The sequence below is a fragment of the Leucoraja erinacea genome, chromosome 26, assembly GCF_028641065.1.
Source record: "Leucoraja erinacea ecotype New England chromosome 26, Leri_hhj_1, whole genome shotgun sequence".
Taxonomy (NCBI): Eukaryota; Metazoa; Chordata; class Chondrichthyes; order Rajiformes; family Rajidae; genus Leucoraja; species Leucoraja erinaceus.
The window spans coordinates 27,977,351-28,004,833 of record NC_073402.1 but is presented as its reverse complement, the minus strand read 5'-3'; the positions used below and the strand labels follow the sequence as shown (position 1 = coordinate 28,004,833).

At 40.4% G+C, this 27,483-nt stretch overlaps 1 protein-coding gene across 3 annotated transcripts; it reads right to left on the bottom strand.

Annotated features, from left to right (window-relative positions):
- Window positions 1–1,390: 1,390 nt before the first annotated feature.
- On the bottom strand, window positions 1,391–25,714 carry LOC129709882 (tRNA selenocysteine 1-associated protein 1-like). Of its 3 annotated transcripts, XM_055656533.1 has the most exons (10): window positions 25,505–25,712; window positions 23,487–23,584; window positions 23,099–23,198; window positions 21,281–21,336; window positions 18,868–18,999; window positions 12,889–13,008; window positions 11,914–12,079; window positions 10,154–10,187; window positions 6,857–7,023; window positions 2,701–2,853 (listed from the first exon to the last, which is right to left on the bottom strand). In XM_055656533.1, exons 1-9 carry the CDS (start codon window positions 25,529–25,531, stop codon window positions 6,887–6,889), a joined length of 870 nt encoding a protein of 289 aa, XP_055512508.1. In that variant the 5' UTR covers window positions 25,532–25,712; the 3' UTR covers window positions 2,701–2,853; window positions 6,857–6,886. The 3 variants fall into 3 exon arrangements, with proteins under 3 accessions (XP_055512506.1, XP_055512507.1, XP_055512508.1); XM_055656531.1 differs by lacking the exon at window positions 6,857–7,023 and having other exon boundaries at window positions 1,391–2,853; window positions 25,505–25,714; XM_055656532.1 differs by lacking the exon at window positions 6,857–7,023 and having other exon boundaries at window positions 1,391–2,853; window positions 21,281–21,333; window positions 25,505–25,714.
- Between the last annotated feature and the right edge of the window lie 1,769 nt (window positions 25,715–27,483).

The window sequence follows — 27,483 nt, the reverse complement described above, 5'->3', positions numbered from 1 at the left end:
ATATGACCCCAAGTGCTTTAATGAAAATATTCTTCTGAAATGAGTTTGAACCCACTTCCTATCCATATCATTAGAAGAGTGTGCAATTTATTTCTGTTAAAATGAGAATGCAATTCAAACATAAAGTTTACAGCTTAACGGTCTGAGTTCTGTGTATAGAGCCATTATTCTATTTATTATTCTCCGTACAGTACAAATTTCTGGATTCTTTTTTAGGGCTTGGTTGGGTTGGAGAATTTCCTTACGTCGTATGATTCGGGCACTTTGTTTTTTTTAGCCTAGATATTATATCTAAAACAATATTGTATTGTTCATAACATTGCTCATCCTTTTCTCTGCTACTTCAGAATAAACCTTCCCAACAAAGGCTAATGCAAGGGAGGTAAATATATTACCAAGAACGGAAACATATGGCTATTGAACCAGAGAAACTTAAACAACATCTTGAGGATGCAGCAAACATTACAAATATATTAGTGCAAGGGTTTAGAAAAGAAAATATTGATCATGTAGCAATTTAATTCAAACACTGAATATTGTTATCATATGTAATCATGTGATATATGTTATATATGTTATATTTATATATTTATATAATGGTATATGGACACACTGATCTGTTCTGTAGTCATGCCTACTATGTTCTGTTGTGCTGAAGCAAAGCAAGAATTTCATTGTCCTATCAGGAACACATGACAATAAACTCTCTTGAATCTTGAATCTTGAATAATCGTGGTTAAGTCTTTTCCAGAATATGGTTTTCATTTTTGGTTTTTACGAATCTAAACTGAGAGCAGATTTTGGTCATCATTATAAATTGGAAGGAACTTACAAGGGGGAGGAAGGGAAAGATGTGACTAGTGGTGGGATAACATTGAAGGTGGCAGAAATGTCGGAGAATTATGTGTTGGGTGCAGAGGCTAGGACCAGGGGAACTCTATACTTGTTCTGGCTGGGGGGAAGGGGAGCAAGAGCAGAACTACAGGGCACAGAGGAAATGCTGGTGAGGGATTCCATCAATTACAGTAGTAGGGGGGGGGGGGGGGGGGGGGGGGGGGAGGCTATGTTTACTAAAGAAAAAGGATATCTGGAAATCCTAGAATGAAAAGCATCTTGGGAGCAGATGCGGTGGAGGCGGAGAAATTGGGAGTAAGGGTTAGCATCTTTGCAAAAGGCAGGGTTGGAGGATTTTGCAAGAGGCATTTCCAGTTTCAACATTTGTGCTTCGGTTAATGTCCAGTGCGTTATTAATTAAAATAACGAGCTATAACAGATCCAAATGAGCTCCCTGCAGAGATTTTGCCCCATAATCAGGTTCCGTTAATTTGTGACATTCAGATAGGGGAAAAGTACAGCACTCAGTCCAAAAAAAGCTCATAAACCGCATAAATTTCGTTTAAAAAAGATGCCTTTATTTTATTTTACAAAATAAATTTGCTTTCACGGGCTTCTGGATATCATAAAATTAGAAATTTAACAAAGGCATAACTAAGAAAATGTAAACATTAACACTTGCAATCAGGACTTAATAGCCTTAAATAAATGCCTGTCACCTTTTCTATTAACAAATAAGTCCCCACTATATCATAGCTTTTTATAAATTTACAAACCTTGAGTCCTACTCAGTAGTGAGACTGCAACCAGGTCATGGAAACAACGCTGGAAAAATACCCGAATGAAAAATGGTGAGATGCACAAGCAGAATTAACAAAATATTTTTCATTAATCTTACTCACCATTTTCTTTAAACTATAAATTGTAACTTTAGCTGGGGTGAACTGCAACTCTTTTCCGACAAAGATAAAGTCTGCTGCATGCAGTTCTGAAAGCAAATCTGACCCTGTGCCTTATCAAAGTGTGTAATCTCACAACCGTGCATTGGAGGTAGATGTTGAGTAGAAATTATACCAGTACCAATGTCCTACAGTCACTTTTTAATCACAACTACCATTACGTCCTGTTTTGAGAATCTTAAAAACAAAAACGAATCCTCTACTGTTCAAAGGTTCACAATGATACATCATAATGATACCTTTTTTTCAGCTGGCCTAGGGAGATTTTAACACAAAACTTCCCCAGAGGATTAGAAGTATCAAAATTCATGACATAAATGCACACACACAAGTATGTAGTGAATAAACCAGTACTGTATCAGGCTCTAAATGTGAATATTAATAACATTGTAAATTCTGCATTGTCGAATGTTGTACTTAAGCAAAAATACAGACATAATGCGAGGAATCTTTGTTACGGTGGGTATTTGAATTGTTTAGTCTTTAAACTCATTGTGTAAAAATATAACATATGCAAAAAAAGAATCATAAGGCACTCTTTGGTGTTATGATTCATGTAATACCTATGAACCTCTACTCATGGTTATGAAAACGCCATGTAACATCTAAGGCTCACCTACTCCTATTTAAAATCATATTTTAAAACATTCCAAAACTATGAATTAAATAGTTGGACAGCCCTAACTCTAACATTGTGGGAAGCAGATCCACTTTCTTAAATAAAAAAATCTTTTGAAATTATCGATTGCTTAAAACGTTGCACAAAATCAGAACAAGAGGATGCAGCATTTGTTTTGTCACAGTAAGAACCATATTAAACAAGAATTATGCCATAACCAGAAAATCATGAGAGCGAAGGGATAAACACATCCCACTGATTATCTGGAATTATGGTTTTTTGAAGCAATGTTAACCTGCTAGGCCATGGCCGATGCAGGGATTTCAGATGCAACGCTGTCCAATGGCTGCCAATGGCAATTCATGAGTGCGTCGTAGAACTCCTCACTCTGTTCCATGAATTGTGCGTTAGCTTCTTCGACATCCAAGTGAGGAACTGGATCTGGAACATGACAAATGTAACAATGGCACTTCAATATAGACGTCACACATCGGAGATGATATTCTACAGCACAAGAGTGAGAAACTTCATCATTCAATAGTAAAGGTTGAAAGAACTAAAGCTATAAAAACAGCACAACGTTAACCACCCATTTACACTAATCCCACACTAATCTTTTTTAAAATTCTCATCAATTCTCTCCTAATTCTACCACTCACCTACACAACAGAGGTAATGTACTACAGCTAATTAACGTACCAACTACACATCATTGGAATGCAAAGGGAAACTGGAGCACCCAGAGGAAACTTGCGTGGTCACAGGGAGAGCATGCCAACTCCGCATAGACAACATAGAATTAAACCCCGGTCTCTGGTGCTGTGAGGCAGCAACTCTACTGTCTTATATACCATGCATAGTCAAAACATTACTTAAGTAAAAATAATTCAAATCTCGTCATACTCTTTTCTTCCTCCCAGAAAATCAAATAAATGGCAATGGATTTACATTAAAAAGTTGTAGATCAAATGGTTAATAGTCCACAGCAGATTTAATTACTTACATCTTAATTTCTTTTAATCATTTCGTCCCTGGTTAAGAATATGGAAACAAAATAAGCCATGTAGGTACAAGGAACTGCAGATGTGTAAATTTTGGACAGAATACAAAGTTCTGGAGTAACTCAGCGGGCAGGCAGCAGTCTGAAGAAGGGTTCCCGACCCGAAAAGTCGGCTATTCATTTTCTCCAGAGATGGCGTCTGACCCGCTGAGTTACCCCATAATTTTGTGTTCTAAGCCATGCCAGCATTGAATCTATCTACACATTGCTAGTTGCAGTATCTCTACCTTTTCAATCTCAAAAAACGGCCATTGCACTTTGCTTTTCTTTTTATGTTTTTTTTGACTGAATTCCTGAAAATCTGCTCATGCGAGGTGGGACTGGATTTACAGAAATCATTCCCGTCGAGGAGGGAATCCATTGCATGTGGCCAAATAAAAGGTTTTGACTCCAGAGCGTTCAATCACGATAACACATCCATGAAACATAAAATCTTAATATCACAAAATATTCATGAAAATTCTTATTTCTTGCAATGTGCTCTACCTGGATATATGATATTATCATTGCCCTATTAATTATTAAGCAAAGTTATTTGGCACAATGTTAAAAAGATTTTACATCTAGATTTACAGATCTCCCTCTGCCCATGGTCTTTGGTGCAGACTCTAATATGTCTTCTGAGGCTATTTTAAGCTTCATATATTGGTGCTCTGATGCATGGCATCTAGAATGATTAGGTTAAAGAATCAGTGATGCCATTGTTGGATAACTGGAATATACTGGACAATTTTTAGTCAGACATTTTCAACATCTATCATCATCTCAAAGTTGCGGTGAGCAACAATAGTTCAGTGGACATTCTCTTTCTATTCGCTACAATTATCTCCCAATATTCTGCTCCACCCAAAACATCAGCTTGGTGCACACTGAGGATCTTGCTTCTGAATCAAACCCCATGGGTTCCAGACTATACCGGAGACACAAGCACAAATTCCAAACTGATAAGTGGAGCACTGAGGATGTATTATGTTGTCAGGTATACAATCCTCAAAACCAAAATGAACTAACTTGTTGGCCTATGGGAAAGAGTGGCACTCATTGTGCTTTCAAAGAGGCAGTATTGGTACATCGGGCCAAACTGTGGGGTTATGTAAAATTTGAATGTCAGAACTGTAAGAAGGTAAAAATTGTTGTTAACAAAGTGAAGTTTAAATAAAAATATGAAGGCAGTGAAGATACTAGCATGTGTATGATCTGAAGCAATTTTAGGTCACCTTTAGGTCACCATTTAGGTCGAAGTGCTTTTTCCTCTTGCCATAACAAGCACATTTCTTAGCCTGAATCTACGTCAGGCCAGGATTCAGTCTCAGAACTTGGTTCTCTCCAGCGTGCTATAATGGTGTGGAAATACATAACATGTGGGAGTTTGTTTAGCTAAATTCACTAATGGATAAATCGAGAAAGACAGTTGTTTAACAAAATTAGGCCATGATTTATTTATTTCACCAGTGGTTTGGTTTAGGGAACAGGAAAGTCCTGAATGATTTCCTTTGAAAAGAAAAAGGGTAGGGGGCATATTGCTGAATCCTACTGAGTACTAGCTGATGTGTTTAAGAAGGAACTACAGATGCTGGAAAATCGAAGGTACACAAAAATGCTGGAGAAACTCAGCGGGTGCAGCAGCATCTATGGAGCGAAGGAGATAGGCAACGTTTTGGGCCGAAACCCTTCAGACTAGCTGAGGTCCCATGGGGTCTTGTTAACAGAAGGTTGAGTGGTGACAGCTGCCCTGTGCTACTACACACCACCTGGGTCACAGTGAATCACATCATTGAAGATCTAGAGGTTTTCAACTTCAATCCGATATAACATTAGGCTTATCTGACATTTCTGACATTCAGAACTGTAGTTTGCTTTGTCAGTATTTACTTGCAACAGAAAAGCCAGAAGGAATTGGATTGAAAATAAAAAAAAAAAATAAAAGATGCTTGCATCAGCAGGAATAAGCAAAAAGGATCTGGAAATTAGGCTTTTAGCGAGGTAAGGAAGTGTAAAGAACAGAGTTGTGCAGAGGGAGGGCTGAAGAGATTTAATAGTTGGCAAGGGGAAAACATTGGGAAGTTTGATCCAGCACAATAAAATGAATGTTTGTTACAAAGCTCCTGTGAGAGTCACTTGATGCAGAACATGAACTAAGAATTTAGAAATAAATTGAAGCAAAATATCTGAAATTAAAATACAAAATCCATGCAGCATGGCTCTAGGAGGTGAAGCTTTTTTTACAAATGCCCAAACACCAAAGATCTATTCTAGGTGAAACAGCAATTTACTTTTCTCAATTTAGTACAAAGTATTTGGTGCACATTCTACACTGGCGAAAACCAAGACAGGCTAAGGAACAACTTTGAAGAAGATTCTGTTCAAACTGCAAGAATGGTCTTGGCACTTAAATTCTCCATCTTGCTCAGATTTTGATTTCTTTCATTAATCTCGTACAATAATCCAGAGAAACTCGAGGTACAGGACCACATCTACAAACTAGGTGCATCACAGCCCCCTATTTGTTCATACAATTCTACCACTCCCGTTTGCACATCCTCTCTACAATGTTTTGTTTCTTATCCAATTGCAACCGGTTAGTCATTCACCATCAGCCTTTTTGTCAATTTATCACAGCTGTTTCTCACACAGAGCTTTCCTTTTATTCTCCCCATCCTCATTTCTCAACATCATAGAACATGTATTACCTCTTGGATTTTTGCAGTTCTATCTTGACCCTCTATTTCTGTTTTTCATCTCAAAGATGTTGTCTAACACGCTGAGCATTTATCTTGAAAAATGCAATGGGTTTCATGCTCTAAATATCTATGTTACAATGTCCTTCATTGGAGTCTCCAACAAATATGCTACTTGGAGACACAAGGGGGATGATGCTGGAAACCTGAGCAAAAAAAAACCAAATTGCCTAAGGAACTCAATGGGTCAGGCAACATCTGTGGAGGGAAATGGACAGGTGACTTGGTCATGGCCCTAAATGTCGCCTGTCCATGTTACGCCAGATATGCTACATTTTTGCACCCGCTGGATTTTTCACCCTGCTTCACAAGAGGTCAGCCAAATTATGGGTTAAATACAAAACAAAGAATCACAGAATGCTGCATTCAAATCACCGATTGATGAATTGAGATTTGTGCCAAGAAAGTGACCGTTTAAAAAAATGTTCACAAATTTATTAATTTTTTTAAACTGTTCACTCAAATCCAGGTACTTGAAAGAAAAATTGCCGATTGTGACACTTCAACTTTCCAACCACGTAGCTCATTACTAAGTAGTTGCAACTTAAAAATCATAGGGAAGTTGGGTCACTTGTGAACCTCCCATGGGGTCTCTAGGTGGGGCAACCACTGAAAATACAGTTTTTCATTGGAGACATAGACTTACATTGTCTCGCCGAGGCAAATACAGCCCCTGTCAGCAGAACATGGAACAGCACTGGTGATTGTAGTCATGGAGAAGTCCTTGGCTCTGTCCACCCCATCCTCCTGGCTGAAGGAATATACCCGGAAAGGAGAGGCCTTGAGCAGGTAGAGGCATATTCCCATGATGCACTGAGCCAAATAAGTATAATCAGTGCATTAATGAGGCAGCAGCAGCAGTAACGATCCCTTAAACATACAGGAATTGTATTGGCCAGCACGGCAAAGGCTTTATAATTAAACTTTCAGTTTTTTTAATTCTTAAATAAATTCTTAAGTAACTTCCGAGCTAAAATTTCATACTTGCAGTGGAATGTTTTCTTAATGTGTGTTCTCTTCAAACTTCTTAAACACCAATCTCGTTTTTTTTTTTAAAATAAATAAAACTCCAACACTGTCAATCATACACACAGGACAGAAAATGGTAGTATCTCAGTCAGTCTGAGTCTGTGGCCAATTATCTAGCTTGAGCCAGAGGTATAGACAGGATGGTAATAAATAGTTTCCCTAGTTGGAGAGATGAAAAATAAGCCAAGGTTTTCCACTTCTAATCATTATCCAGTGCCTCCTGCTGGAATGTGTGTACACAAACACCATGAATGACTATGCTCAGCTATGATGTATGTCTCTGTGACTCAACAGCCTGACTGAGCTGCCAAAGTGAGATACCACAAGGTGGCTTTGCCTAAAGAACTGCAGTGGTGCAAAGAAAAAAGACAAACATGGAAAGAATAAAAACAAAAGCCGAAGACATTTCTGTATACAAACTTTCAATCCCATGTGGAATAATAATTCCAGTGAAACTGTATTAAAAGGCACAGTGTAGGCTACACAACAACCCGGTAATAAACTGCTCCATTACTGATGTGTAAATTTTAACGTGTCACAAATAGTGGCATGAAATCAAAGTTAACAGGAATATAACCTTGCAGCTCAATGTAAAAAAATATGTCAGTTAATCGGAGGCAGATATTGACTCAATGTAAAAAAAGATGTTTAATATCTGTATAACAGCAGGTGCTTGAACAAATTCCAAAAATCAAAGTCCCAATTTTCCTGCAAATGTGAATTCAGTGAATTTAAATATAATTTAAATCTCCCAATGGAACACAAACATTCATTTGATAATTTTCTGCATATTTTCCTTAATTAGAATGAATTGGAAATGCATCCAGCAACCAACCACCAGAAAAAAGATGACCAAAACATTGCCATATACTGGGACATCTATCTATGCACAGGGTGTGATGTTTCCTGCAAATATGTGATCCAATTGTAACAGATTGCGATTACTAATGAAGACTATTTAAAAAATGCTTTTTAGTTAAGGTTTGTTTAGTTTAGAGATACAGCATGGAAATAAGCTCATCGGCCCACTGAATCTGCGCCGATCAGTGATCCCCGCACACCGACAATATCCTACACACACTAAGGACAATTTACAATTTTACCGAAGCCAATTAAACTATAAACCTGTACATCTTTGGAGTGTGGGAGAAAACCCATGCAGGTCATGGGTAGATTCCAACCTGCATACAAACAGCACCTGTAGTCGTGATTGAACCCGGGTCTCTGGCCCGGGTCTCTACAGCTAGGCCACCGTGCTGCCACTTTTAACATGACTGTTTTGAACCCCTAAAATTAGTGCAATTCCACAGCCTTAAAATAATTAAGATTATACTTGTCAATTGTCACATAAGATCTTTCTTTCTTCAATATTGGCAGCTAGATAACTATGACAGCTTGCCTGCTGGCAAGACATCATGCAAGCTGAGAATCAAGCAGTATCTGACTGGCAGAACAGTTCACTGTGGTAAGAACCAAAAATAGCAAGGGACGCATCGTGAATTTAATAGTAAATTAAAATCATTTGCTGAGATTAGCCTGTGTTTGTGTGATAAAATCATCAGATAACAAGAAACAAAGATGTCATGTAACTTGAAGTTGCCATAATATATTTTGCCTTTATGTTAATCCATTTGTAAATCTCATGTTAATCTTTATGTTAATCCAAAAATAAATCTCATTTGATTAGAAACCACCATACAAAAAACATTTTATCATGCATAATAATAAATTGATATTTTGTAAGATATCATATTGGGAGTAACTTGGAGTAAATAAAAATCATTAAATATAATACTTATAAATCAATGTGGGATTGGCAAGAAAATAGCTTCAATCTATGAGAAAAGTGAATTGACTGTAATTGGGAGGAGTGTAATAATTAACTTCTAGGCATGGGAGGCAGCAAAGTGGCATAATGGTGCCAGGAAATTGTGGCGCACAGTGGCTCAGTGGAAGAATTGCTACCTTACAGGGCCAGAGACCGTGTTCAATCGTGACTACCATCTGAACGTTCTCCATGTGACCATTTGGGTTTTCTCTGAGTGTTCTGGTTTCCTCCCACACTCTAAAGACGTACAGATTTATAGGTTAATTGGCTTTTGTAAGTTGAAAAAAAATTTATCCCCAGTATGTAGGATAGTGTTAGTGTATGGAGTGATCGCTGGTCGCTGCTGACGTGGTGGGTCGAAGTGCCTTTCTCCGTGCTTTAATTCTAAAGTCTAAAATATCACTTGGTGTGTCATTACTCCATAACTTTCTGTAAGTTTTGCATCTTTAAAGAATATATCATTAAGGTAAAGAGATCATGTTGTTGTATAATTTTAGTGAAAATCTACTCATATCAATATCTACGTTAGAAACTTATATTAGGAAAATTCTGATCGTCTGAACAAAATTACTTAAAATGTCATGTAATGGGAGTATAGAATACATTCCCAAATCGACCACAAGATGATTTTGAAACAAAATTTGAGAGGGAACTGAATAAATAAATTTAATAAAACACTAAGAAAAACAAATGAATGGCAAAAGTATGAATTGGACAGCTCTAATTGAAAAACACAGAACAGATATAAAGAGTGAAAAGGGCTTCTTCTGTGATTGAGTTAATTATTATTTTCTAAAATAACAAACAAATAGTAATGCAAGTGTAAAGAAGAAGAAAAATATATAAGAGTCAGAGACAAATAAGGTATCAAGCTTGTGAGGATTTTACTGCTCCATCTGCAGTTCCTTGTTTCAACATGTGAGGTTTTCCTATGGATTGCTGTTGCCCAACAAGTTTGATTTTTTAAATCTTCTAGACTATAATAACTTTACAATTTATGATTAGAAAACATAGAAGTCAATTAAAAATATCACAAGGGTTTGGTTACAACTATATTGGACACGGAGGAAAAAATGTTCAGCTTACCTTCCAGAGCATCATCTCCAACTTCTTCGTAATTCTGTAAACAACAGGCATTTGATTTCAAATTCACATATCTAACATCTGACACCCTCTATATCTCAACACATTTCTGCTTATTTTGTCTGTTCGTCAACTTCCCGCACAAACTCTTTTGAAAGGATCCCATCAATGGAATGTTGAACCATGTGAATTTGTTAGTATTAATTTTAAAACAAAAAACAACTGAATGACTGTCGAAAGGGAGAGGTTGCACATGCTAGAAATGTGTGGTCACAAAACTTTTCAGTGAGGCTAAAATCAGACACATTTAGAGATCAAACTCTGTTTTACATTTAGAGAGAAAACCAAAAAAAATCAATAAGACAGTTGAATAATGAATATAGTGCGCAGAGAAATAATGATCTCGGTCTAGACTAATAATCTGGAAACAGGTGTCACTCATTCCTGTAGGAAAGGAACATTGTCATCTTTACGTGGCTTTCATGACATTTAGACCTACAAGATTGTGACTGACACAGACAAGGCCAGAAAGTCACCCAAGGATAATTAGGCATGAGCAATAAATGCAGGCTATGCCTACACTGAACACTGCCAGGATTTAATTTAAAACAAAAACAAAAATGGGCGCATCATTATGAGCAGCAGAAAGATATGGCAGGTACAATTTCACCTAAACTGTAGGAAAACATGTTATTGTTCATTCACTCAACTTTAACACCTCTCATATACTTAGCAATACTGGTGAAATTACTTTGTTGGGACTTTATTTCTACTAACAAAAATGCATTAGAAAATGCATAATGGAAGACAGACAATAATAAATAATTCAAGAGAGAGTTGGATATAGCTCTTAGGGCTAAAGGAATCAAGGGACATGGGGTGAAGGCAGGAAACGGGGTACTGATTCTGGATGGTCAGCCATAATCGTATTGAATGGCAGTGCTACCTCGAGGGACCGAATGGTCTATTCTATTCTATTTTCTAATTAAGATTATTTAAATGTATCCCTCATTTAACAGATCAGACAACATCAAAAAAGGTTGGGGGGGGGGGGGGGGGGGGGGGGGGGGGGGGGGGGGGGGGGGGGGGGGGGGGGGGGGGGGGGGGGAGGAAGGGGACAATATCTATTTCTCTTGATAATTGATGTTTAGTCATGGTATTTACAAGTATGGTATTCGTAGCACACATCTGTTATGATATAAAACACATTCTAAATAGATGCAGGAATAGACCAAATGATTCCTTGAATCTACTCTGTCAACAAATAAATTAGCTGATTTGATTGGTCAATATTCCATTTACCTTCCTAATAAAAATGTTGCACTGCATGTTAATTTGTTTCTTTACTTGTGCTCCCAGATCTCTGCGAACACCAGCATTCCTTGGAGTAATTCTATCTAAATCATTTTCTGCTTTTCTATTTTTCCGTACTATTTGACATGTTTGTCCTTTCGTTCAATGCATCGCAAAACCTACAAATTGTTGAATAACCTCCAAATTGAACATTCAAATCGAGCAAATATAACTTTAATTTATACTCTATAGCTGCTTTCTTCCACAATGTTTATAAATTAATGTAGGCGATTGATTGAAAACAAGGATAAAATCAATCTACAGCATTCAAGCCAAACATGAGAAAATTAAGTAGAATGGCAACAAAATATTCTGTATAGGAGATGTTCAACGATTAAATATTTAGATCAATTTAACATATAGTGGGGCTGGAGGTGGTGGTCTGGTTTTCAAACTTTCCATTACTTTACCTGCATGGTATTGGGTGTATAACCATATTGTTGGTAACTGTAGCTATAACTGCCAGTGTACTGATCATATCCCCAGTGAGTATAGTAATTCTGGTATGGCTGGTAATACTGGCTGTAGTTGTAGGTATATGTCTGGTTGTAGTCTGGTGGCTTCACTACACGGTTTCTGAAATTTAATTTAAAAGTCATTTTATTTGTCACATTATGGCAAAATGATACATGGTAGTCTATGCTAAGTAACTGAGATCTATCTAGTTTAAAAATTATTGTTGACTGTATGTTCTAGATAATCAGGATATAAATGCAAGTAAACATAGACATAACAGCAAAACGGTTAGTTTGAGCTCAATCCTGATTATAATTATTGCCTCTAGAACTTGGATATGATTTTGCTAATTAAATGTAATAATGTTTATCACACAAAGGGTGGTGGGTGTATGGAACAAGCTGCCAGAGGAGGTAGTTGAGGCTGGGACTATTCCAACGTTTAATAAACAGTTGGACAAGTACATGGACAGAACAGGTTTGGAGGGATATAAACCAAATGTGGGCAGGTGGGACTAATGTAGCTGGGACATGTTGGCTGGTGTGGGAAAGTTGGGATGAAGAGCCTGTTTCCACGCTGTATCATAGACAATGTGCAATTTTTTGTCGAAATTGACTCTTCACAGATCATCAACTCTTATCACGAACCAAAAAATCTTCTGGCTATATGCACGTTAGCATTAACGTACATATCTTAAAATATTCTTCTCAGCTTGGAACTGTTCCACTAAAACTGGTCATTGCAGGCAAGATCTTCTGCGATACTGATATATTTGAGTGGCACAATGGCATCAATTTACCACAGAGCATTCTACAATGACTTAACTAGATGTAGACACTGCTACATTGCCAAACGTTTCTAATTATAATTCAATAGTGTGGATCAGAAAGTGCAACGCCCAACCTTTGTGGTTCTCCAATGTTGCTTACGTTTTTGGTATTGCCACACTCAGCCTTAAAGCTTTTCCTCCGATGCCAATGGCACCTTGACACTCGGCAAGTGCTCGCTTCTGTTCAGCTTCATCCGAGAACTTCACAAAGCCGTAACCTCTATAAAAAAAGAGAAAAAAATCTATTGTTTTATCTCAAACTTGATTACTTTGCAATGGGTGGCCTGGGCATGGCAGTTTTGGGATTGGATGACTGTGGGGCCTCTGATATTGTATGATACAAGCCAAAACATTGTATTTGATAATAAACAGCATCTCGCCCCCATTATAAAGGACTCTGGTTGAAATGAATTGGGGACAGGAGCACATGGGCAAAGGGGTAGGAGCAAAGTGTGGAAAAGAGGAAATAGCGCAGAGGGGTGGATGGCACAGAGGGTATCAGAAGGCAAAATGTGAATCTGAGGTATGGTTGAGCAGATTATTATGTTTGGGATGTAGAGGTAGTTTGGGGTATGTTCATTAAGGGAACATTAAAGAAGCCAACTATCTGGAAGAAGATGCACATGTGAATCTAGCAACAGTCCAGGTGAAACAAAGTCCTTTAATAGTTAGATTAAACGAGTACTTACCAGTATGAAGTTTGATCTGTATTTTATGAGGAGTTACGGTGAGGTATTACGTGAAGAACCCAGCAGGTACTGCGCATGCGGCATACTTCGAAGCAGCGGTGTGGAATCACAGAATAGACACAATATTTGAAGTAAGATAGTAAAGATCACGAGACATCAGTTTATTAGCTTGATCTATATAATGAGGGTGGGAGCGGCGGGCACGTAATACCTCACCGTAACTCCTCATAAAATACAGATCAAACTTCATACTGGTAAGTACTCGTTTAATCTAACTATTTTACTTCGGAGTCACGTGAGTGATTCCGTGAAGACTTCAAAGGTCTGTGATTTCAAACCGTGTAACAGTTTTTATTTCACTCACTGCCGAAGTTTATGAGGGAGGAAGTGTTATCGTAATCAACCAGTTGATCTGCTTTCAAAAGAAACAGAAAGGTATTTGTTAACAATAACAACATAAAAGAGCTCCTCTGAGCTTAAATTAATATTGCAGTTTGTAATATTCTCCTGCAATTAAATCAGGTTTATCAACGGTTTGTAATAAAAACAAAATGTTCTGAACGCCGTTCCCTTGACCATTCTGCTGTATTGAAAATGTGGTCAACCGGGATGTCCATTCGTTCAGCCGCTGATACCAATGCTGCCCTAGTGGAATGGGATTAAATGTATTTATTATCTATTCCGGCAGCTTTCGGTACCTGTTCGAGCCACCTTGGAGTGGTTTGGCTCGTACCCCGTCTTGGGTTACTGTGGTTGACCCATAGGCTTTCCTCTCCCTCTAAGATTGTGGGTTGTGTCTATATATAGTAGTAGATGGGTCACCACACTCAACCTGGACTCTGGTGGGTAGGCCCGGAATCCCACCAGTGAATTGGGCGTTCCTGGTCCATATAGCCATATAACGACTACAGCACGGAAAACACAGGCGATCTCGACCCTACTAGTTCGTGCCGAACTCATAATCTCGCCTAGTCCCATATACCTGCGAGTTAGATTTTACCAGACCTAAATATGAACGTGATGCGTCTGGGGTAATCACCATGTTATCCAGTCTGGTTTATGGAGTGACTGGACTCTGTGAGCGTGTACGAGAGCCATAAGCACGAGCGTTTTTTAAAAACATAGATTAAGCAAGCTGAGGGATCTGGCTGGTGCCATCTCTGAGACATGTCAATGTCACACCAATGTCCCATACATGGGTATATACCTGGGTGTTTGGGGCTTATATTATAGTTGCCCTTCATACCTTCAGTGGATGGGATCCCATGCTCTGCTGACATGCTGTTTTAGATAAGCAGATAAGGCGCTCCATGCTGTATTTACGGCACTGTAACTCACCTTTTAGTCATGGTGTAGATGTTCCAGGAACTCCAATACGTCAGTGGTTGAATAGTTCGTTGTCCCTGCGTCGTGGCAGTATTTTACCCATGTTAGCTTTTAGTGACTGTTCGCAGGGATGCCGACATGGTGGTAATGGTTCCTTTGGATAATCCCAGTCCCTGGTAAGGTCTATTCAAACCCTGCACCCAGGAGTTTGATGTTTCCCTGGCATGGGTGGCTTGTGCCTGATACTGGGTTGAGTCAGCAACCATGGTCCACTAGGGAAATCCATAGGTGACTCGCCCACCGTGTCGTGATGAACTGGGAACCATGGCTGTGTAGGCCGGTCGGGCACGTTCAATATCTCGGAGACAGATCCCTCTGTATTGCGAAGTGCCCGTCTGATGAGGCAGAAGGGAGGAAGGCAAAGCAGAAATTCCCCCTTCCAGCGTATAGGCATCTATCGCTGCTGCCTCTAATCTGGTTCCTAAGTCACATACATGGGTTACTGGTGATTCCGTCTTGTGCAACCAAATTGATATCTGGCTTTCAAACTGCTTAATAAATTTAGCAGATATTTAGGGTTTGACATCTATTGAATGTAATCATGGATTTTACCCCGTGACATGGTGTCTCCCACTGTGTTCTAGCTTCCTAGGACATAGGCAGCTGATAGTTAAAATGTCTTTTGACACACCATTGCCAGATTTGTTTGACCATTTTGTTGCACAATAATGATTATTATGCTCCCCATATGGTTGATATAAGCCACCACCATAGTATTATCAATCCGTAACCACATATGTACGTGCTGCATTTGAAATGCATATGCTTTTTAGCCCAATAGGCGATCACCAATCCCAAGTAGTTGATGCCCGGTATGTGTAGTAACGATGTTTGTGAATTGGTCCATCTGTTACCTGTGCTGGATATGGAGTTTAGTTGCTCCCCAGCCTAAAGTACTGGCATCGGTTTTTAATAACCAGGTTGGGATTGGTGATGATAATAGGGCTGAAAACTATGCCAAATATGTCGCCCACCACCTTAATTGTGATATAGCTTCAGTGGGTACATTCATGATTTGATTATAGTGACCCAAGTGCCTTGGCAAAGTAACAGTCATATGGACGGAATTATTATTGAAGCCCAGATAATCCTTGGTAGTTAACGCTTCAATTCTGGTTTATCTGGGCGTGGGATAAACCTCAGCTTAGGGAGCTGTTTCGTAGCTAGAACTGCTGCCACAGCTAATTCCTTTGTTTCCCCTAATATGAGGATATCATCCAATATATGCCATGATTATGCTTGTTTTCTTAATATTTTCATGGCCATATATAATAGTTTAGGGCTGAGGTTAGACCATGGGGAATGCTATATGCTCCCATGGTTGCCCTAACCGGGATATCCATTATCCAGGTAAAATTTTTTTAGGTATCTATAATGATCCTAGTGTATGGGTATAAGATAGTTAGCATCTTCCATATCAATGCTCCCCATAGGTATCCTAGGGAGATCAGATGTCTGGCAGTGACAAGAACCCATGTCCATCTTAAAGTGTATATACTCAACAGATTTATTTAGTGATATTAGATCAATGATGATGCTACATTCACCATCTTTTGTAGTTTTGGTGAATATATTCGATACAAATTCCAATGGCTCATGTTTACTCCCTTGATCCGTTTAGTAATGAGCCTTTCTAGTTCAGCTTGACCTTCTCACTTCTCTTTTCTTAGAGGGAGAAAATGCCCTTTGGGCGCATTGCTGAACTGGCGGTAATATGCCCAATTTGAATTCGTTTTTATCCTCTAAGACTGTTGAGTATATTTTAGTTATTTGTGACAGCATCCCATGCTTTATCCACAAGTGTAAATGCCCCCCCACGCAGTTAGTAGAACACCCTTGTTTAGTGTAAACGGGAGGAACCAGACTACCTACCTCCATGTTTGTTGTTTTTTCATGAAGGCGTAGTTTGCTGGTATGCTGGTGCTGTCGGTGGGGCGGCGCATCTTCCCACGGCTCCGCTCTGGGCCCCGTCTAAAAAGAACTTTGGGGGTAAAGTGAAGCGGTCGCCAGGCTTTCACCAGTCCTTGTTTGATTCACTGGTGGATGCCGAGGGGTGCTGCCAGCTGGGTGTTGGATGCGATGTCCTGCTCGTTCCATGGCCTGCCTTCATGAGGCGCACAGGTTTATCTGCCTCTCTTCCCGCAGCAGCGGTTTGCATAGCCCCATATATTTGGGGTTGCGGGCAGGTCTATATGCACCATTGTTCAGTCGAGTATCCCAAATTTGGGAACATCTTAGGCGTCAGCCCCCTGGTAGTGCAATGGGATAGTCTCATCCTGGGAGAGTATAATCCGTGGAAAAGGCGAGCAAAGGCGGTAACATCTTGACCCTTCTGTAGAATTCGCTGCTTGTCTGCGAGTCTGCTGACCCAGCTGCCTGCGGATTTGCCTCTGGAAAGGCCTGCTCCTGCAGGACTTTTGTTGGGAAGATGGTCGCGTGGAGGAGCCATGTAGTGGCCCACGACACCCAGTAGCTCTTCCTGATCCTGCTCCCCTGGCATACTGCTGTTCTCGTCCGCCTGCCCAGCGATTAAGCCAGCCCAGCCCTGGCCTCCTTAGCTAGCCTCAAAAGAGGGAGCAAAAGGGTGTGCTAAATTGGAGGAGGCATAGCTCAAACTCCGCTGTTGCATCAATCCCTCGACAAGGGAGATGGCTAGTGCAATAGCACTGGGGTAGGAGTCAGCTCCCTTGGCATTCAGCCAGTGCCCCTTTTCTCCTGGAGGTGAACTCCATGACCTCCTCTGGCTTGGGGAGACAGACATACTTATTTTTGCCTTCTCCAACCTGTTCCAGTTTTGGAGGAAGTTGGCTCCTGTAGAACCTGTAAATTGGGAAGATTTTTCTCTTACCTGCATGTAGAGGCTGCCTGCCGTTTTCCAGGCGGCGTTGTGGCGGTTCCCGGGCGGTGATTCTCCTGGTCAGGAGTCTGCAGGGCTGCTGGTCGGGTTTTTTAAACTTCCCGCCGGTCCGCTGCTGTTCACCAAACAGCTGTTCAGCGGACCGGTATAGCGCAGCTCCTTGCAGCGGTCCGCAGCGTTTGCGGTCCGGGTAGCGCTTTTGGTCCGCAGCGTTTGCGGTCCGGGTAGCGCTTTTTCCCCGTCCACTGTCGGCTCCACGCTGGAGTCGAAACGGGGGCCGCTCACCATGCCTCTCTACTTTGCTCCCCCTGGAGCAAAAACCACAAGGCCCGATTAAGGTAAGTACTTACCTCTCGTTCCTTGGATGCGGGAGCTAGCCCGACTCCCGCTGGCCGCGTTGCACAGCTGTGCGATTATGCCGCATGCGCAGTACCTGCTGGGTTCTTCACGGAATCACTCACGTGACTCCGAAGTAAAATCAAGGCTAAAGCAGTTCCATGCAAGAAATGTCACATCTTCAACAATTTCAGCTCGTGGTCACAAATTTCCAATTAGCCCATTAAACATAAATATTTGGATGTCCAGATGTTAAATCCATGTAGAATTACATACAAACTAATAGAGCTCTTCATTTAAAATTGTTACATTTTATGTAGAACTCTATACAGAATTACTGAAAGTCTGAATTGAACATGGGTAACTATTTAGTTTAGTCTAATGTCATGTGCAACAAGGTGTTGTGAAATGCTTTTTGTTATGCGTTATCCAGTTAGTGGAAAGACTATACATAATTACAATCGAGCCGTCCACTGTGTATTGATGGAAGATAAATGGAATAATGTTTAGTGCGTGCAAACTGGAGGTGCAACAGAACAGTGACCTTGGTTCCAATAGATTAATATGGTTATTGGGTAGTGATTTGTGTTATAAGCTGTATGCACCAACTTATAACCTGCTAGTGGCGCCCAATGCATTGTTCTGCTCTATCCATACATTGCATAGATCAGTTAAAATATTTGGCTTTGAGATATCGCAAGAAAGGTTATTGACCAATATGGCAACTTCTAGAATATGGGTGGTATAACGAGAAACTCAAATACACAGAACATTAAATTTATTTCTCATAAAATCTGAAACTACTACATACTTGGAGTTTCCTAGATTGTCCAATACCACTTTTCCGCCTCTACATGAGGGATATTTTTCAACGAAAAATTCGTAAAGCATTCCATCATCCACTTCTGCGGTTAAATCTCCAACAAACAATGAGTATTCAGGACTAGAGAAAATACATGACAAATATTCATCCCCAAGCATTAAAGTTAAAAAATTGAAAACATGCATTAATGCATCTGTCATGAATATCACTTCAAATGTATTAAACTAAAGAGAAATACTGCTTAATTTTCAGCAATGACTTTATAAATGTTAATATGGACATGATCAATAAATCCTTTACATCTTGTTTCCTTCGCAACTTAATTTGTTTCACAACATGCTGTTTCACAGCACGTTTTAATTTAATGTTTTTAAATATTTAGGCACTGGTTTTATTATTTTGGTCAAGAGAAATAGATGTAGAAATTTAATTTTACTGAAATTTGTCACTGCTGGATAAAATTACCATCTTTTTACACTGGGTCAAGATTATAAAAACCATTCAACTTTTCTGAAAAGTTAATAACTAATTAAATGTATATGGGTAAAAGCACTTTGCAGGAATCTAATCAAACAAAAATTCACACCAAGCCACAGCAGAATGCTAGTGGGGTTAGTTAATTGTGTAGGAAAGAACTGCAGATGCTGGTTTAAATCGAAGATAGACACAAAATGCTGGAGTAATGCAGCGGGACAGGCAGCATCTCTGGAGAGAAGGATTGGGTGACGTTTCGGGACGAGACCTTCAGAATGATGTCCAACGTTTCGGGTCGAGACCCTTCTTCAGACTGATGTCCAACTGGGGTTAGTTAAATGTTTGGTCAAAGAGATAGACTTTAAGGAGAGCCTTAAAGGAGATGGAGAAAGAAATGTGAATGTTTGTGGATGAAATTCACAAAGGCACAGGCCAGGTAACTGAAGATATGACCACTTATGATAAGATTAAGGCAGATCCTGAAGGGTAGGTCAGAATTAGAGGAAAGCAGAGAATATTGGGTCTGGAGATGCTAACAAAGAAAATCAAATACATCTCTTCAGGTGATGGATGAGTGAAACATGATTCTGATTAGTATATGCAACAGTGTTATGAAAGAGCAGGTGATGGATGATAGGATATTGACCAGAACTTTCAAAAGAACTTGACCAAGTAATTCCTTTGCATGCAATGACTGCTTGAAGTCATTGCTGTATATCCCTTGCATGCCCAGGCCAGAACACCTCCACCAGCGTGTTTTACAGATGAGGCGGTATGCTTTCGATCTTGGGCAGTTCCTTCTCTCCTCCACACTTTGCTCTTGCCATCACTCTGAGATAAGTTAATCTTCGTCTCATCTGTCCACAAGAACTTTTTCCAGAACTTTGGTTGCTCTTTTAAGTACTTCTTGGCAAACTGTAACCTGGCCATGACTAACCAGTGGTTTGCATCTTGCACTATAGCCTCTGTATTTCTGTTCATTAAGTCTTCTGCGGACAGTGGTAATTGACAAAGACACACCTGACTCCTGAAGAGTGTTTCTGCTCCGTCAGACAGGTGTTTGGGTTTTTTTCTTAGAGAGAATTCTCCTGTCATCAGCTGTGGAGGTCTTCCTTGGCCTGCCAGTCCATTTGCGATTAGTAAGCTCACCAGTGCTCTCTTACTTCTTAATGATGTTCCAAACAGTTGATTTTGGTAAGCCAGAGGTTTGGATGATGTCTCTAACTTTTATTCTTGTTTCTCACTCATACTGGCTTATTTGACTTTCATTGGCACAACTTTGGTCCTCATGTTGATAAACAGCAATAAAAGTTTCCAAAAGAGATGGAAAAAACAGAGGAAAGACTAGGTGCTGAGAGCTCTCTTAGACCAGCATTAAGGAATCAATTAAATACACCTGAGCAATTACAAACACCTGTGAAGCCATGTGTCCCAAACATTATGGTGCCCTGAAATGAGGGGACTATGTATAAACATAGCTGTGATTTCTACATGGCGAAACCAAATGTATAAAAAATACCCATTAATAAAATCTGACAATGTGCACTTTAACCACATGGGATTTTTTTCTATTATAAATCTCAAATTGTGAAGTACAGAGACAAATAAATAAATAATGGGTCTTTCTCCCAAACATTATGGAGGGCACTGTATGTGTCTCAAAGGCTGTAGTGACTTCCTAGTGCCAGGGTTAAGGATAACTGCTCAGAATGAACTCTCTGAGTTCGAGAAAGGGGTAGATCCGAAAAGTGCGACCCGCATGAAGTCCCATTAGCCATGACGAAAAGGGAAATGCTGCTGAAGAAATATGGGAAGCTAGAGTTTGAATTAATAAGCAGAATTACCAAGGTAATCATCTTTAAATTACTCACAGAGACTCACGAAATGCACAATTAAATGAATGAATGAATATCCAGTAATAAATTACCTGTTATCTGGCTGCTTTCCATAAGTGGCATAGTTAAGCTTAAATCTTCTGGGCTGCTAGCAACAATAAACAATGTTATCTGCGGTAATGTAGTTTGATTTTAATTAACATGTATCGGTCTAACTGAGGATTAGAAGTGGTTAATATTGCTGGTAAAGCTTCAGAAGGTTATCCAATAATAAACTAATATAGTAAAATTCAAACAATTTTTTTTCCCGAAAGCTAGATGATTTGACACCTGTTAATGGTCCAGATTGCAAGCAAAGTGCAAGGCCACAGCTGAGAGTCTGGAGCGAGAGCCAGGTACAGTGACAGGGCCTGGACTGGAAGACTGGAGAGCCAGGAATGCGGTATGGGACACCAGAAATCAGAAGTGTGGTTATGTCTTTAGCCAGAGCTGAGGTCGGAATGCTTATAATTTACCCAACTTCCTTTAAACTCATTACCTCACTGGTAAATTTATTGTAATACTTTGTAATGTGTTAAAACAGTGACACATGGCTGGCTTTGGGTGGTAGAAGGAATACCATCCAACAGTCAGGCACCACAAAAGTTTCAAGGGTAATGGATTATCAGAGTTTCACTTTAGATATTTATCGTCATTTTTTTAGTTCCTAGTATCACTTAATTCCCTGCCTGTGCCCTCGCACATCTATGCTCACACTCCCCATTTTAGACCTTGGATCCACTTCTGTTCATTTCAGCATATGCTTCAGGAATCCTCCTCAAATCCTTGCCTCTCATACTTTCAAGAGATTTAATTTATTCACATTCTTCAGAGCCCTTTCCCTCATTACCTTGCTGGCAATATTCTCCTTGTGTATATCGTATTTATTTAGACCTTGTAATTATAAAGTGCTTCAGTATGTAAGGACTGTTATATAAATGTCAGTTACAAAACTTGATTTTTCAGAGGTACAATATGGCACTGAAATCTCATTAGACATTACATTTATTTGCAAATGTGTCCATTAATTACCTGGTCATGCATTAAAAGAACACAACAGCGCACTAGAATTGCAGTATTATTTTCATAGAGACAGCATGGAAACAATCCGTTTGGCCCAATAACACGTCGACCATAAACTACACATTAATCCTACACTAATCCCATTATTAAATCCCCCCCCCCCCCCCCCCCCCCCCCCCCCGCCGCCTCATCAACTCCTCCAGATTCTATCTCTCAGCTACATACTAGGGACATTTTACAGTGGCTAATTAACCTCCCAAAACAAAGACAAAAAATGCTGGAAATACTCAGGAGATCAAGCCACATCTGTGGGTGGAGAAACAGAGATAATGTTTCAGGTCAGACATCCTTTGACAAAACATTTTCATGTTGGTTTTAGATTTCCAGCAACTACAGTTTTTTTTTTAATTTCAATTTATGTATCAACCTCTATATCTTTGCAATGTGGGGAAAATTTGTGGGAAAGCTACAGAAGGAGAACTACAAACTTCACATAGACAGATCCTGGAGTCAGACTGAATCCATGTCTCTGGCGTTATGAGACAGCAGCTCTACCACCTGTGCAATGTGTCATATTGTTTGGGCAGTATTTGTGTGACGGGAACCCTTGGTATGCCCTTTCACAAATGTTACTATCAGTTAGTTCAAACTGTTCAAATTAAACATATCAGCTGAATAGAAAAATATTCTTAAGTTATTAAAATACTGAATTGTCAGAACATGAATTTAGACGGTCCAAGTATACAGTAACAATTGAGGTACAAACTAACGTAACATTGCCATATTACACACACCAGCATTATTGAATATATTTGTTCATTTATTAGCATCCTGCGCAAAATACTTACAGGTGAAGCACCTGGAAGTTTTTTTCCATTGATTTTAAGCAGGCATCGTTCTGCAGTTGCCTGATCTGTAAACTCCACAAAACAGTAACCTGCGGGTGTCCTGGATGTAAAAGAATAGTTAAAAGTTCATCTGATCGCCACGAAGGCCTGAACAATTGCAGTTACTCAATTATCACAGATTTTATCAACTATTAAGATGATTACATTAAAATGGAATAAATAATGCACTATTAAAGAGGAACCAAATATTATGTAATTACCAATTTAAATGTGTTATTTTTCACACCATGCAATAAGAATTTCTACTGATATATTGTATTTTTTAATTGTCATATGATGATAACATTTTAACAAATATTTTTTTCCCAAATAGAACAATTGCTCTTACCCAGTCACTCGATTACGAATAATTTTTACACTCATTACTGTTTCACCCATTGTGGCAAATGCCCTTGAGATGAAATTTTCATCCATATAATTTTCCAACTGCAAAAAAATACAGAGAATTAGGCCACTATGTTATTTCAACGTGTAACAATTTATTAAGAAATACATTTACATTTAGTCATTTCAATTTCAGAAATTATTTGTTAAAACTGACAATTATTCCAGTTAGAAATATTAAGGGATGCAGCTAGATTTTGACTAAAGAATTATGTGCAATCTAAAGAATGGTCCCTAGACATCGCCTAACCACGGCTTCCAAACATTCTGCCTGACCCGCTGAGTTACTCCAGCACTTTGTGTTTTTTTACATGTTGACTTTTTAAATGTTTACGGTCAATATTCTAGAACAAAACTATCCTTTACAAAATAAAATACTTTAATTAGTATGGGATTCTTCTAATGACAAAATCCAATTAGCTTTTTCCACTTGTTGCTCCCTTGGGCAACACATGATTTTGCATTTAGGTGAAAATTGCCATTCTACGATTAGAGAGAGGAGTCACACGGAATTACTGAACAAATAATGTTTTTTCTGGAGTTCTGATAGAAGTAGATCAAATTATGAGAAGCATAGATAGGATGGACAGTCAGAACTATTTTTCCAGAATGGAAATAATTGAGGGCATGGATTTAAGGTGAGACGGGCAAAGTTTAAAGGAGGTGTGGGGAAATTATTTTTACATAGGGTGGTGGGTGCCTGCAATGTACTGCCAGGGGTTGCGATGGAGGCAGGTAAGATAATGGCATTTAGAGACTTTTGGTAGGCAGAAAATGAAACTATATTGATTATGTGCAGGCAGATAGGAGTTAGTCTTGGCATCATGTTCAACACGGACATTGTGAGACGAAGGGCCTGTTCCTGTGTTGTACCGTTCTGTTCTAACTGCAGATACAGTAATCTTGGGTAAAACAGTTCTGGAGTAAATCAGCAGATCAGACAGCATCAGTGGAGGACAAAGATAAGCGATGTTTCGTGTGGGAACCCTTCTTCAGTTTAGGTTTATTATTGTCACGTGCACTGCGGTACAAAGAAAAACTTTGTTTTGCATGCTATCTAATAAAATCAGATAATACTATGCAGAAATGCAATCGACAAACTCTGGCACACTAGGTAGAACAAAGGGGGATTGAAGAGAATTTGTGAAGGGAATGGAAGTCCTCCCTTCCAGAGATGCTGCCTGGCCAACTAAATTACTCCAGCATTTTGTGCTTGATAAATAGGAGTGGTGATACATAACACTGGAAAATCACATAATCAAAGAACCAAAACCAGCAGTTTATCATAGTCTGGGTTCGGGACAGATGGGTGGGTGTGCTGAGCTACTGTTATTGTTGGGATGAGGCTGATCCAGGGGCCAGACCTAGTGGGAGAGTCCAGGACTAAGGAGGGGTCATAGCCTCAGAATTAAAGGGCGTATCTTTAAGGAGATGAGGAGGAATTTCTTTAGGTGATGAATGTGGATTTTTTTGCCACAGATGGCTGTGGAGGCCAAGTTAATGGATATTTTTACGGAAGAGGTAGATAGATTCTTGATTAGTACGGGTGTCAGGGGTTATGGGGAGAAGGCAGGAGAGTGGGGTTAGGAGGAAAAGATAGATAGATTAGCCATGATCGAATGGCGTAGTGTTTAAGAGGGAACTGCAGATGCTGGAGAATCGAAGGTTACACAAAAAGGCTGGAGAAACTCAGCGGGTGCAGCAGCATCTATGGAGCGAAAGAAATAGGCAACGTTTCGGGCCGAAACGTTGCCTATTTCCTTCGCTCCATAGATGCTGCTGCACCCGCTGAGTTTCTCCAGCCTTTTTGTGTAACCATCGAATGGCGTAGATTTGATGGGCCGAATGGCCTGATTCTGCTCCTATCACCGATGACCTGGCCGCGGCCCCCGACTGACAGCGGCAGCTGCCCCCAAGCCCAGCCCCTGGCAACGCTCGGCCTGCCCGCCGCCTCACACTCACATCGCCCATCCACAGGCTGCGCGACATCTTCCTCGCCCCCCGCGCTCTTCTCCTTCACAATCTACTCTCCCGGGGCGACCGAATACACCCCTCCTCACTCAGCCCCCGCGGGACGGGCAGACAGACGGACAGACGGACAGACGACGGCAGCCGGCCTCCACACGATCTTCCGCCTGAGCGGCGATCAGCGACGCTGTCCGTCCGCCCGACCCCCGCCCCGCCCAGCCTCCACTAGCTCGCTCGGCAGCGCCACCCGCAGCAGCGGAGGACCCGCCCGGACAAGGCTGTCGCGGTGGGGACACGGGGAACTGCAGATGCTGGTGTATTGAGCAAAACACTTGGTGCTGGAGTAACGGGCAGAAACAAGGAACTGCAGATGCAGGTTTACAAAAAAAGACACAAAGTGCTGGAGTAACTGGCAGAAACAGGGAACTGCAGATGCAGATTTACAAAAAAAAAAGACACAAAGTGCTGGAGAAACTGGCAGAAACAGGGAACTGCAGATGCAGGTTTACAAAAAAAAAGACACAAAGTGCTGGAGTAACGGGCAGAAACAAGGAACTGCAGATGCAGGTTTACAAAAAAAAAAGACACAAAGTGCTGGAGTAACTGGTAGAAACAGGGAACTGCAGATGCAGGTTTACAAAAAAAAGACACAAATTGCTGGAGTAACTGGTAGAAACAGGGAACTGCAGATGCAAGTTTACAAAAAAAAGACAAATTGCTGGAGTAACTGGTAGAAACAGGGAACTGCAGATGCAAGTTTACAAAAAAAGACACAAAGTGCTGGAGTAACGGGCAGAAACAGGGAACTGCAGATGCAGGTTTACAAAAAAAAGACACAAATTGCTGGAGTAACTGGCAGAAACGGGGAACTGCAGATGCAGGTTTACAAAAAAAAAGACACAAAGTGCTGGAGTAACTGGTAGAAACAGGGAACTGCAGATGCTAGTTTGCAAAAAAAAGACACAAATTGCTGGAGTAACTGGCAGAAACAGGGAACTGCAGATGCTGGTTTACCAAAAAAAAGACACAAAGTGCTGGAGTAACTGGTAGAAACAAGGAACTGCAGATGCTGATTTACAAAATACTGAGCGGAGGTGCAGAACCTGGCGGACTGGTGCACACGTAACAACTTGTCACTAAACACCCCCAAGACCAAGGAGCTGATTATTGACTTCAGGAGGTCCCATAATGGAGAATATGCCCCAATCACCATTTACGGGGAAAGTGTGGAGAGAGTGTCCAGCTTTAAGGTTCTGGGCACTCACATTTCAGAGGACCTCACATGGTCCACCAACACCGCTGCGCTGGTCAAGAATGCACAGCAATGACTGTTCTTCCTGAGGACATTAAAAAAGACTGGTCTGCCCCCAACAGCTGCTGACAACCTTCTACCGCTGCACCACAGAGAGCATATTAACGTACGGCATCTCTGTGTGGTATCTCAGCTGCACGGAGGTGGAGAGGAGAGCTCTTCAGCGCGTCGTCCACAGAGCGCAGAGGATTATTGGGACACAGCTACCAGCCTTGGAGGGCATCTACCACACATGGTGCCTCAGGAAGGCCGTCAGCATCCATAAAGACTCCTCACACCCTTGTAACGGACTGTTCGAACTACTTCCCTCCGGCAGACGTTACAAGGCCTTCTACGCCCAAACCTCCAGACTCAGAAACAGCTTTATTCCCAGAGCTATAGCGGCTCTGAACCGGCCCTGCTGAGTGCCCCCCACCCCCCCTGGACTGTCTCCCTCGGATGGTCACGCCGCCACGTTTATTTATTTATTTATTACATCGGTTGGAAGATGCATACTAAATCTCGTTGCACTGATGTGCAACGACAATAAAATATATTACTATTACAAAGACACAAAGTGCTGGAGTCACTGGTAGAAACAAGGAACTGCAGATGCTGGTTTACACATACTTGAGACTGACTGGGACTTACCTAAGAAGACTGGAAAGAATTGGGACAAAAT